General features: G+C 49.1%; 1 protein-coding gene across 1 annotated transcript; it reads left to right on the top strand.

The window, feature by feature from the left end:
• The first annotated feature begins 3031 nt into the window (after positions 1-3031).
• On the top strand, positions 3032-12221 carry Icmt (isoprenylcysteine carboxyl methyltransferase). The gene is made up of 5 exons (XM_077803719.1): positions 3032-3259; positions 3964-4052; positions 5018-5187; positions 6463-6680; positions 8990-12221. The coding sequence occupies exons 1-5, from the start codon at positions 3065-3067 to the stop codon at positions 9170-9172; spliced, it is 855 nt and encodes a 284-aa protein (XP_077659845.1). The 5' UTR covers positions 3032-3064; the 3' UTR covers positions 9173-12221.
• The last annotated feature ends 9 nt before the right edge of the window (positions 12222-12230 follow it).

The following is a 12230-nucleotide window of genomic DNA, read 5'->3' as shown; positions in this document are numbered from 1 at the left end:
CAGTCTGTGGTTTAACTTGGAAATGTCAAGGTCATTCTTAGGGTTGTCTAAATCAAGAGGAATCCCAAATTGGACCCAGGAAATAAAGCCACTTTAACCTGTGGTGGGATGGCAGGATTGGGGAAAAGTGGGGGGCTGCAAAGAAACCCTCCTATTGAATGAGAAAGAACTCCCTTTGTGCTTGCCTAAGGGTAGAACAAAACACATTCAAATGCTTAACTACAAGAAAAAAAATGCCAGCAATGCATCCCGGAGGGGCGTAGCCTTCCCTTTCTTTATTTTTGTGTGTTAGTTAGCATTTATAATCTTATATTTTTGTAGGTTTGTCTGGAGGGTCCATGCATGGTGGGTTTGATCAGATTGCTTTTCTCTGAAGTAGTGTGTGTTTGCATACTTGTGTAGATTTGTTTACTTGCGCCCTCCCTCATCCCTGCCCCATGAGCGGGGGGGGGGGGGGGGGGGGGTGGGGGGGGGGGGTGGGGGGGGGTGTCCTGATAGATTCAGCAACTTCTAAAAATTTTCTTCCTGCTGGGTATGGTGGTACATGCCTCTAATCCTAGCTACTCAGGAGGCTGAGGCAAGAAGTTCTCAAGTTTGAGGCCAGTCTCCGCAATTTAGTGAGACTGTACCCCAAAAAAAGGAAGGAAGAAAAAAGAAAAAGCTGAGTAGTACAGCACCCCTGGGTTCAAGCTCCAATACCAGGGAAAAAATTCCCTTTCCCTCTTCCTACCTGGCAGGGGGCTGCCTCCCTTCCTCTCATCTCCAAGATTCAGTGTCAGGGGAGGTGATGGGCAATGTGGCTGAGGTTTTTGAGTTGCAAGTTGTTCTAAGCACCCAGAGTGACAACAGTGAGTCCTTGGGGATAAATCAGCCCCCTAAGACCAGAGTGGAGAGCAAATGCCTAGAGCCAGAGGAGGTGCATCCCCAGCCTGAGTGATTTTTTTCCCAGGGGACCAAGTTCCCTCCCTAAAGGGAAGGTACATTGAGCACCCTCTAGTGGCTCCTAGGTGTCCTGGCACAGAGGGGAGGTTCTGGTCTGGAGGAGGCCAGGAGAAATGGTGGCAGTTCCCACTCAGCCCCCAGTAACTGTAGCATGCAGGCCTACTTCCCATATGACACAGCAACTCCATGACTTTAGTTTTAAAACACTGTATCTCTTTCCAATTCCCATCAACCAGCAAATGGCTCCTGAGCATTATTTCAACTTGATACTACTGAGCTTTAATAGAATTAGTATCAATTCCATGACAGTGGAATCAGGATCTCCATTTTACAGGAAATTGAATTCATAGGATTGTCCTGCACAAGGTCAGAGTATTGGGGCCTGGGATGCTGGCCCAGGCTCTCCATCCACATGCTCAGACATCAGTGCTCTTGCCAGGATCTGCAGGGACAGAGGAGAGATGGGTGGCTCAGATGCAGGGTTCACTGATCACTGACCTTGATGCTTTCTTACCACCACCCTGGGCTCTAGCCTCCCCCAGAGCCTGTCCCCATCCTGTCTCAGACTATCTCTTGCTTTTGCCTTTCAAATCCAGTGCCATTCCTCCCTCCCTCTCTGCCTGGCTGGCTGCTCTCATTTTCAGCAGCAGGCAGGCACATCCAGTTCCTGAGGGCCCCAAGGCTTAACCCCAGCATCTTTTCCTCAAAGCTTCCCCATCCTGCAGCTCTCTCACCCACAGGCCTCCCCAGGGCGGTCTTTCACCCCATCCTTACTTTGATTCTTTCTCATGTCCACCTCTGCACTGTTTATCCTAACCATTTACTTGCTTGCCTTTTCCCTTCATTGCCACTCTCTGAGCTCCCCAGGGACAAAAGCATTTAGTCTTTTTAAAAATGAAGTGCAAGCCAGGCCAAAATGGTGCCTTTCTGTAATTCCAGCTACCTTGGAGGCTGAAGCAGGAGGATGAAAAATTTAAGGCTAGCTGGGCAACTCAGGGAGACTTTGTGAAAATAAAAGGGACTCAGTGGTAGAGTGCTTGCTTAGCACACCTGAGACCCTGGCTTCATCCCCACCACACACACACACACACATACACGAAGGCCAGGGACAAGAGAGGTCCACCAGTGGGTATTGCTACCGTGGGATGGGAGTAATTCTTGTGTTCTGGGGCATAGCAGGGTGAAGGTACTGAACAATAAATAACACACCACAAACCTTAAAATAGAAGAGAGGAATGGAATTGATAAAAGTTTAGGGAGGGATATGCTAATCACCTTGAGTTGATCCCTACCCAAGGTAGATAGGAACAAAAACTGCATGGAACCTCACATATGGGCAAGTATGATGTGTCAATCAAAAACAATAAAACGAGAAGGGTAATTTCTTATTTCAACAGTAATATATGGTCATCGTTGACGGGGTGGAAACTACAAAAACCTACAAGGGCAAGAGAAACGGCCCAGAGCGGGGGCACCTCAAGGTGTTTGCAGTTACATAACGTTAGCCTCCATTCCATCATTTCCCAGGCTCCGCGCGCGGCTCCCCCCGGCGAGTCAGGATCCCACGGTCAAGTTTTGCTCGGTGCTTTCCAGACGCTGCAGCCCACCCAGTGCACTCCCGCCACCGGGGGGCGGAGGGGGCGGGCCCCGCGGGGGCCGCCGGGCGCTTCGCCAGACCTGCCCGAGCGGCGCGCCGCCGAGGGACCCGCGCCGATCGCCGCACGCGGAGGTAGGTCTAGGGACCATGCGGGGCCGGCCTTCTAATTTCAAGAATTTTGGGGGCGGGCCACCTTCTAACCGACGCCGCGGCATTTCCCGATCAGCTCGCAGCAGCTCGGACGGGGCCAGGAAGTCCTTGAGGGGCCGGCGGGGCGGGGCCGGCGGGGCCGGCGGGGCGGGGCCGGCGGGGCCGGAGGGGCGGGGCGCTCCCGCCAAATTCGGGCCACCGGCCGCTCTGGGAGCTGTTCTCGCGAGAACTCGCGGGCGGCGCGCAGCTCCGGGCAGTGCCCTTCCCGGGCCGGCGTCGGCGGCGCAGTGCGCAGGCGCGGCCGGCGGGTTTCCCCGGCTACTGTCGGCGCCGCCTCCCGCTCGACTGCCGCCGGCTCGTCCGCCGCCCTGAGCCATGGCGGGCTGCGCGGCGCGGGCTCCGCCGGGCTCCGAGGCGCGCCTCAGCCTCGCCACCTTCCTGCTGGGCGCCTCGGTGCTCGCGCTGCCGCTGCTCACGCGCGCCGGCCTGCAGGGCCGCACCGGGCTGGCGCTCTACGTGGCCGGGCTCAACGCGCTGCTGCTGCTGCTCTACCGGCCGCCGCGCTACCAGGTGCGGCCGGGCGGGGGCCGGGCCGGGCCGGCGGGGCGGTGGTCTGGGTGGGGCCCGGGGGCCAGGCCTGCCTCCCACGGACGATTTCCTCGGCGGCGCGTTCAGGTCGCCCGAGGGCCCCTCCTCGCCGGCCGTGGGTGTCCTACTGCAGCTCCTGCCATTCACACCTGCCGCAGGGAGCGAGCCCACGGGCTCTTTTATGTAATGCGAGGTGGGGAGTCTTCCTGCTGCCAGGTCGGGGGCACTGGCCCCTGAAGGGACTGGGCCCAGAGAGTTTCCGGAGTGGGGCGTCCAAGACCTACCTCCGCGCCCGGCCACCCGCGCGGGTCTCAGCTGGGTTTAAGCTCTTTCCCAGGAGTCCGGAATAATAGTAGCGGTGATAGTAATAGTGACTAGAGCCAAAATGTGTGTGCCAGTTACTCTTAGGTGGATAATCTCACTGCAGTCCTACATGGCAGGTCCTAGTGTCGTCCCTTTGGTGTAAAGGAGAAAACTGAGGTCCAGAGACCACATTGGTTGCTCGAGGCCACAGCCAGAGGGGGCAGGTGCAGGATTTGAATCCAGGTGGCCCTGCTTCACCCCCTTAACCTCTGAGTGAGTGGGCTGTCTGCCTCACTGGTGGCCTGCTTATCTCAGGAAGAGTGGCAGCCTGGGTCTGGGCTCTGAGACAGCCAGTGACTGAGCTTCTTTTGGGTCCATTTCAGATAGCCATCCGAGCTTGTTTCCTTGGCTTTGTGTTTGGCTGCGGTGTGCTGCTAAGTTTTAGCCAGTCTTCCTGGAATCACTTTGGCTGGTAAGAAGTACTTGGGAATGATGGTGTTGAGGCAACGGTAGAGTACAGGGTCAGTAGTGGCCTTTCCTCAGTCATGTCTGGTCTCCACTGGCAGAAGGCTGTTTAGGTTTCTGTGGAAATGAAGCCTTCTGGCTTCCACCTAGATCCCCAGGTTTCAGACCTTGTAAACTTCACCCATTGGTTGATTCTGTTGCAGAAACAGGTACCCGCCACCCTCCCCAGAGCTGCCTTCACCCACACTTGCTACTATTGGGACAACATTGAGTAAGGCAACAGGCCCTTCCTGGATGAGGGGTAGGTCCTTGGTGAAGGGAAGGGGCAGGGCTCCAGCTGGACTTCCTAAGCCTTTTCCAGCTCCGGTGGCTGTTAGGTCACATCGAATGCATCCTATGGCCAGTGTTGTGTCTCCCCTACACTCTCAGTCCCTTGAGCCTTCTAGTCTCTGACCTGGATATGAACCCTAGCTTCAAGGTAAAAAGCTTTATCTCCTTTTATCACTATACTGATCCATCTAATCCTTCTTTGCTGGAACTAATTTAGTTTTCTTGAATTTAATTTCCAACATAAATCACTACTTTTTGTTGATATTTCCCTTTTTCATTTTAAAATGGGTATTGTCATTTTAAAAGAACAGAAGGGCCCATAATGCCTCCTTCGCCTATGGATTTCTTGTTTGATAGTCAAAAAGAGCAGCCAGGTATAGTGGCCAAACTGTAATCCCAGTAACTCAGGAGGCTGAGGCAGAGGGATCACAAGTTCAAGGCCAGCCTCAGCTACTTAGTGAGGCCCTAGGCAATTGAGCCAGACCCTGTCCCAAAAAATGAAACTAAAAAGGAGAGGAGGGACACAGATGTAGCACAGTGGTAGAATTAGGGACAGTGTAGCAGAACCAGATCTGTACTTTTACTGAATGCTAACTTGTTTCTCTCACCCCAATTTACTCTTTTTTTTTTTTTTTTTAATAGGTATGTGTGCTCACTGTCATTATTCCACTATTCTGAATACTTAGTGACAGCTGTCAATAATCCCAAAAGCCTGTCATTGGATTCCTTTCTCCTGAATCACAGTCTGGAGTACACAGTGGCTGCTCTTTCTTCTTGGATAGAATTCACACTTGAAAATATCTTTTGGCCAGGTTAGTGTGCCCTACTTTTCCTGCTGGAGGGGAGAAGGATGGCTTCCCTGTGGGCCAAGGACAGTGACATTGGTTCACCTTTTAGATCTAATCTCCCCTGAGCGATTCTCCCCAGCCCTCTGTCCTCACTAAGCTATTTATAAGGACAAGCTGTACTTGAGAAATGGGCTTCTGGATTTCAAATTGAGGCTGTGTTGACCTTTTGCTTTAAACCCTGCATAATGTAGTTCAACATCTAAAATGACATCCCCACCTTGATGATTTAATCCTAACTTTGCAGTCAGGTGAAATTTGGATCTGTTCATTGTCTGTGGCTCAAGAAATTTCACATGGAGATTTGTTAGCAAAACCTCCACATCCAAAGCCTCCTCGGAATCTGAAATCCCATAGCTGATGGAGGAAAGTGTATACGGCTCTCGGAGTCAGGCTGCGGACTGGACCCTTCTCTGCTTCTCCCAGCTGTACTTGTCCCCAAGAGAGGACAAGAGCAAGTGGCCAGGGGGTGAGAGCCCCCATAACTTCTTAACTAGGAGGGGAGAACTGCCTCACAGTTGGTTTGTTGGCCCTTGAAACAGATGAATAGTAGTTTAGGGGAGCGTGTTTTCTTATCACTCACTCACTTTTTCATTCATTCATTTTTTGTAGTACTGTGGATTGAACCCAGGGGTGTGCTATTATTGAGCTACATTTACAGCCCCTTTAAAAAATTTTTCTTTTTTATATATATTGAGATATGGTTTTGTGAGTTAATGAGGCTGGCCTTGAACTTGTGATCCTACTGCCTCAGCCTCTCAAGTAGCTGGACTATAGATGTGTGCCACCATGCCTGGCCTCATTCACTCCTGCCCCCCCCCCGCCCCAATAATTCTCCTTTTATTTTGTTTGCTTTTCGTGCTCTAGGGATTAAACCCAGGGCCTCAGAAATGCTAGGCAAGTGCTTTGCCACTGAGCTGTTTCCCTAGACCTTCATTCACTATTTTTTTTTTTAACATTTTTGTAGTTGTAGATGGACACAATATCTTTATTTTATTTATTTGTTTTTTTATGTGGTGCTGAGGATTGAACCCAGTGCCTCACACGTGCTAGACGAGTGCTCCACCACCAAGCCACAACCTCAGCCCCTCACTTGCTGTTAATGTGATGACAAGTGCTAGTTGCCCAAGGTGTGTTTTCCAGTGGTCTGTCCTTGGGGAAATTGGTGAATTTAATCAGTGAAGAGACAGCTCAGTGGCCCACTGTCCTCACTCCCTGTTTGTACCCCATGCCTCTCTGTAGAACTGAAGCAGATCACCTGGCTCAGCACCATGGGGCTGCTGATGGTGGTCTTTGGAGAGTGCCTGAGGAAGGCTGCCATGTTCACAGCTGGCTCCAACTTCAACCACGTGGTGCAGAATGAAAAGTCAGACACCCACACTCTGGTGACAAGCGGAGTATACGCATGGTTCCGGCACCCTTCCTACGTGGGGTGGTTTTACTGGAGTATTGGGACTCAGGTAGGTATGATATCAGATATGAGACTGACTTCCTTTAATTTACTTTTTTTTTTTTTTTTTTTTTTCATTTTGGTACTGGGAATTGAACCAAGAGTACTTTATGGCTGAATTACGTCTCTAGCCCATTTTTGTTTGTGAATTTTTTTTTTGTTTGTGTATTTTTGAGACAGGATCTCACTAAGTTTCTTGGGCCTTGCTAAGTTGCTGAGGCTGGCTTTGTAGTCCTCCTGCCTTGGCCTCCCAAGTTGCTGGAATTACAGGTGTGGGCCAGCATACTCCGCCTTTAATTACTTTTTTACATTTTAAATATTAAAATATGATTTATATACTATAAAGTTCATCATTCAAAAGCATATAATTCACTCTCTTTAGTGTATTTGTAAGGTGGTTTGTCTCCTTTAACATGTGCTCCCTGGCTTATTATAAGTAATAACTAAATAAAAATCAAGAGAACTATAGTCCTTAGGGGTCTTTTTTTTAATATTTATTTATTTATTTTAGTTATCGGCAGACACAACATCTTTGTTTGTATGTGGTGCTGAGGATCGAACCGGGGCCGCACGCATGCCAGGCGAGCGTGCTACCGCTTGAGCCACATCCCCAGCCCCATCCTTAGGGGTCTTAATCATGTACTAAAATTTGAGCATTATAAACCTTTCCTGACTCTTGATCCACCATCACCACCACCATAGCCTCTCTCTCTAACCTAGATCTGGAGTGTGCCAGAGGTGAGGAGAAGTGGGTTTTGTGGAGGGAGTGAGTGCACTTGGCCATTCGTGGCAGCTCAGTGGGTTTCACCAGAAGTGGGTCTTAATGAGGCCAAGGTCCTGTGTTAGGCTAATGAGAGCCAGGGAGGATTAGTCCATCTCAGGCTTTCTCTTTTTTTTTTTTTTTTAATATTTTTTATTTATTAATTTTTTTTAGTTTTCGGTGGACACAACATCTTTGTTTGGTATGTGGTGCTGGGGATCGAACCCGGGCCGCACGCATGCCAGGCGAGCGCGCTACCGCTTGAGCCACATCCCCAGCCCCTCAGGCTTTCTCTTGATCTGCACTTTTGGTTCTAGAAATGAAGATGAAGACAATAGTGTTTGGAATATCACTCTGTCTGGGGAAGTGCAGTCAGGGCCCCCAGGAATCTCTTTGGCAACCATACAGGTGATTCCCAGGGTATAGTAGGGGCAGGTAGCCTTGTAGCATTTCTTTTAAAAATTTGTATTTCTGGCCAGGTGTGGGATGATGTCCATCACCCTGGCCTGAGTATCAAAATCCAAGAGGTTGATCTTTCTTTGTAACTTTTAGATTTCTCACCTAAGAGGAGTTACAGAAAAGTGTGTGCAGAATGCTGCAGTGAAGAGTGTCAGGTTTATTTTGTGTGTTTGTGTGTGGTGTGGGGATTGAACTCGGGGCACTCTACAACTGAAGTACATTCTCAGCCCTTTTTATTTTATTTTGAAATAGTCCTTGCTAAGTTGTCCAGGCTGGACTCAAACTTGCAATCCTCCTTCCTCGGCCTCCTGAGTAGTTGAGATGACAGACCTGTGTCACCATGTTCACCTGATGAGTGTCAGTTCTAATGTGAAAGTAGTTTAATTTCTGTTAATGATACCCTGGCTCCCTGAGACCCTAACATTATTATTTAAAGAGTCTCTGGGATGAGAGTGGAAAGTTTGGAAGCTGGAACCTTTAACATGTGCTCCCTGGCTTATTATAAGTAATAACTAAATCAGTTCAATAGGTAATAGGTAATGTCACTACTGCAAAAGGGTTCATTTCTTTACCTTTGTTCTGTAACAACAGAGTTTTGTTAGCAGGGAGTTACTTAACAAGCCTAGCCAGGAGGTGGCTCCTGTAATTCCAGCTACTCAGGAGGCTCACACAGGAGGATCACAAACTTGAAGCCAACCTGGGAAGTTTAGATCCTTTCTCAAAAAATAATAATGGTGGACAGGTGCAGTGGTGCACGCCTGTAGTCTCAGCTGAGATTTGGGAGGCCAAGGCAGGAGGATCACGAGTTCAAAGTCAGCCTCAGTAAAAGCAAGGTGCTAAGCAACTCAGTGACACCCTGTCTCTAAATAAAATACAAAATAGGGCTGGGCTGGGAATGTGGCTCAGTGGTTGAGTGCCCCTGAGTTCAATCCCCGGTACCCACACCCCCCAAAATAATAAGACTTGGGATAGAGCTAAGTGGTACAACACTTGCCTAGCACTTGCCAGGCCCTGGGTTCAGTCCTCAGAGAAATTCTTAGGGTATTGTCTGGGGTGTAGAACCTCTCTAACCCTGGTCACATCGGTGTTTCCTCTGCCAGGTGATGCTGTGTAACCCCATCTGCGGTGTCGTTTATGCCCTGACAGTATGGCGATTCTTCCGTGACCGGACAGAGGAAGAAGAAATATCACTGATTCACTTCTTTGGAGAGGAGTACCTGGAGTATAAAAAGAGGGTGCCCACAGGTCTGCCTTTCATAAAGGGAGTCAAGGTGGAGCTATGATGGGCGGGGGCCTCGAGGGACCACGGGCCACTGGCCCCATGTAGCCCAGGACAAAACTGCTTTCATTGGCCCCTGAGGAATGAATTTTCTTAATTATTTTGTATGTCACTAATTACTGTTCTGGATGTCACCCCAAGACCAAATGGTCAGAAGGCCTTAGGACCAAAGGACCCCCTGGAGCAATCCGTTCTTTTGCTGAATCAAGGCAGGACATAGATTAATAATGAACAAGAAACAAACTACAGCAATATTCATCCGTGCCCCTTCTCAAGTGCCCTGGTGAGAATCCAGGCCACAGTCCAGTGCCCTGAGGCCAGAGTGTATTTGCTATTTGCGTTGTCCCAGGTCTCCCCAGGAGAGGCGGATGCTGCTGCTGCAGAGCTTCTGCTGCAGAAACAGTGGTGGGTGTGTCGCTGCTTATCAGCATTAAAAAATGTGTTGAAAACCTTTAATTTAACACAAACAACAGCACAGCTTTAACCTCTTTATTCTGTCCTTATGCATGAACATCTATATAATTCTAATGATACTTCCTTATATGACACTTTGGCTCTTCATACATTTAATCGTATTTACACAGCTATTTTTTATAAATAGCAGCATAAATTCAAAGGAGCTTACTTGGTATTTCTAGTTCTAGCTTTGATCTGGCAGCAAGTAGGCACAGCCCTCTCTGATTTGGCTGTGTAGCACTGTGTGACCTTGGGCACCCCAGGCCAAGGGACTGTGGGCCCTTGGGCTTTCCTGGAGTTTTGGTTCCTGCTCTCCTGCTATTGTGACAGGCAAGTCAAAGATGTGTTTATTTTTCCCTTCTCCAAGAAGTGCTTACTGAATGTCTGCTCTGTGCAAGGCATCGTGAAACACTGAGAAATATTGCTGTTTTATTTGTGCTTTTATTCTCATTTTAATAACTTGTATTTTTGTGTTTCAGTGTAAATCTGTGAAACTTTTTTTTTTTCCTCTCAAAATTACATTCTTCCCTGTGCTGTGTCAGGCAATCTTTTCTAAAAGGTTTTAGCAGCACCTACAACTGCAAATTCAGGCAAAGCAACTCAAAAATCCTCTGCAAAGCAGATCCTCACAAGTGAGGTTCAGTCAGCGTTTTTGTTTTGCAAGTCTGGGGAGAGCAGTTGGCTCTCTGAGTCAAGCCTCAAAGCCTTAAGAGGTGAGACCTTTGTCTAGTCCTGGACTGGACAGGAACTTGGTCTCCTTGTGAAATCCTTCCTGGCAGTTTGTAGTGGCGCTAATGAAGCACGAATGTGAAGGTGGCATTGGTGTGTGCCCAGAGCGCTGCTCGGTCACCACTATGCCGCATGGCTTTTGAGGAGCCACTGAACCCATGCTCAGACTTCCCCATCTGCAGAATGGGGTCAATACCACCTACCTCACAGGGGTGTTGTGAGGACTTAGAAGAACAGTGTTGAACAATTTTAATACTTAGAGGGATGACATAATGAAATTATACAGTGTGAGCTACGTGGAGATGGACTTGGTTAGCTGTGCACATAACCTAAAGTGTGTGTTCAAAAGAGCATTTTCCCAGCTCAGAAATGTTACTTATTTCTAGATCTCATGGCTTAATTTTTTTGATGTTAGGTATACCAAAGAGGCTTATGGGTTTGTCGATTACCAGCATGATGCTTGCTGGTCTGAGAACCGCGGCCCTCACGGCAGGGTGTGAGGCAGGGCGTCTGGCAAGTCCATGGCTGCAGCAGCACAGTTCCTGTGGTGGGAACCATGCCTGTCAGTGCACGGTACGCATGCACTCAATTCTGGGACCTGAGTCAGGCCGTCAGCTTTTGCAGACCACACTTACCAGGACTACAGACTGTGTGGTTGGGTTTTTGGCAGCCATCCCCAGCTTTTCAAGGGAAAGTTATTTCTTACTGCATTTAAGCAAGACTGGACCCAGCCTCCATTCCCCTTAGGGGCCGTGAGGTTATTTCTGATGGATGGAGAGCAGCTAATGATGGCCCCTGGTGTACAGGTGGTAAGGCTGGGTGTTGGCATTTGATGTCAGCATCCATCTGCTGGAGGGCAGGAAGCCTGCCTCCTTGCCAGGCCCTGGAGCAAAGGATCCTAGGTCTTGAGGTTCCACAGTGATGCTGCCTCACACCACTGGAGGCTGACTTTACGTCCTATTTTAAAGAGTAATTCCTGTGGTGTGGGTAGTGAGAGCACTCCTACCCTCACTGTAATCCCAGGCAGGAGATGGCCATTGCTTAGGGATGAAAGGTGAACTGTGGGTTGACCTTGCCTGCTGCTGTGATCTGGAGATTATTTTTAATTTACAAACGTAGCAGTGACAGGCCTGTGGCAGAGAATCAGGTCAATGAGCAAAGGCTTTTCAGGTACTTGCCGTAAAGGCCATGTTACCAGTTTCCTCACATTGAGAAACTGTCAGATTTCTTTGCAAGGTTGAAAGTGGATATTCTTAAATGAAGAATGGGTACTGCACAGAAAGAAAGCTTCTTTGAAACAGCATAAAATGAGATCTGCAGGCTGCTGCTGAGCAGAGGAGAGTTTCGAAGTTGGTGAAGAGGTGGAAGGTGAGCCCCTGAGGCGTGTCCCTGGTGTCCCTCCTTGGCACGAGCTGCTTCTTAAGCCTAGAAAGTATGCTTTATTGATGGCTCACTTACTTACCAACTGGGGATTGGTATGACAGGAAAACGTTCTTAGACCACTGAGCTGTGTCCGTGTCACACTTGGTGAGGTCTCAGCTAGAGCTCCTTGTTCACATCCTGCGACAGGCACAGTGAGCCCCTGTTCCCTCTGCACTTTCTCACTGCCTTAGGTAGTTGCACCCACCCTAGTTTGCTTTCCTAGTGGCTCAGCAGGGCTAGAGACCTCAGCCTCTCTGAGTGGTGGGAAGCACTTGCTCTGTGGCTGCTTGTCCTGGGCCTGGAAGATCCCGCCAGCCTGAGGGAGGCAGCCCATCCCGTCACAAGGAGAGGGACTTACAGAGTAATTATTCTACTCTTTTTACATGCAGAAATGTTTATTTAAATATTTTCAATTGGATTTTCTTTCACAGATACTGATTATTCTTTCCAATTCT

Source organism: Urocitellus parryii, chromosome 11, assembly GCF_045843805.1.
Source record: "Urocitellus parryii isolate mUroPar1 chromosome 11, mUroPar1.hap1, whole genome shotgun sequence".
Taxonomy (NCBI): domain Eukaryota; kingdom Metazoa; phylum Chordata; class Mammalia; order Rodentia; family Sciuridae; genus Urocitellus; species Urocitellus parryii.
This window is presented reverse-complemented; position numbering and strand designations above follow the sequence as displayed.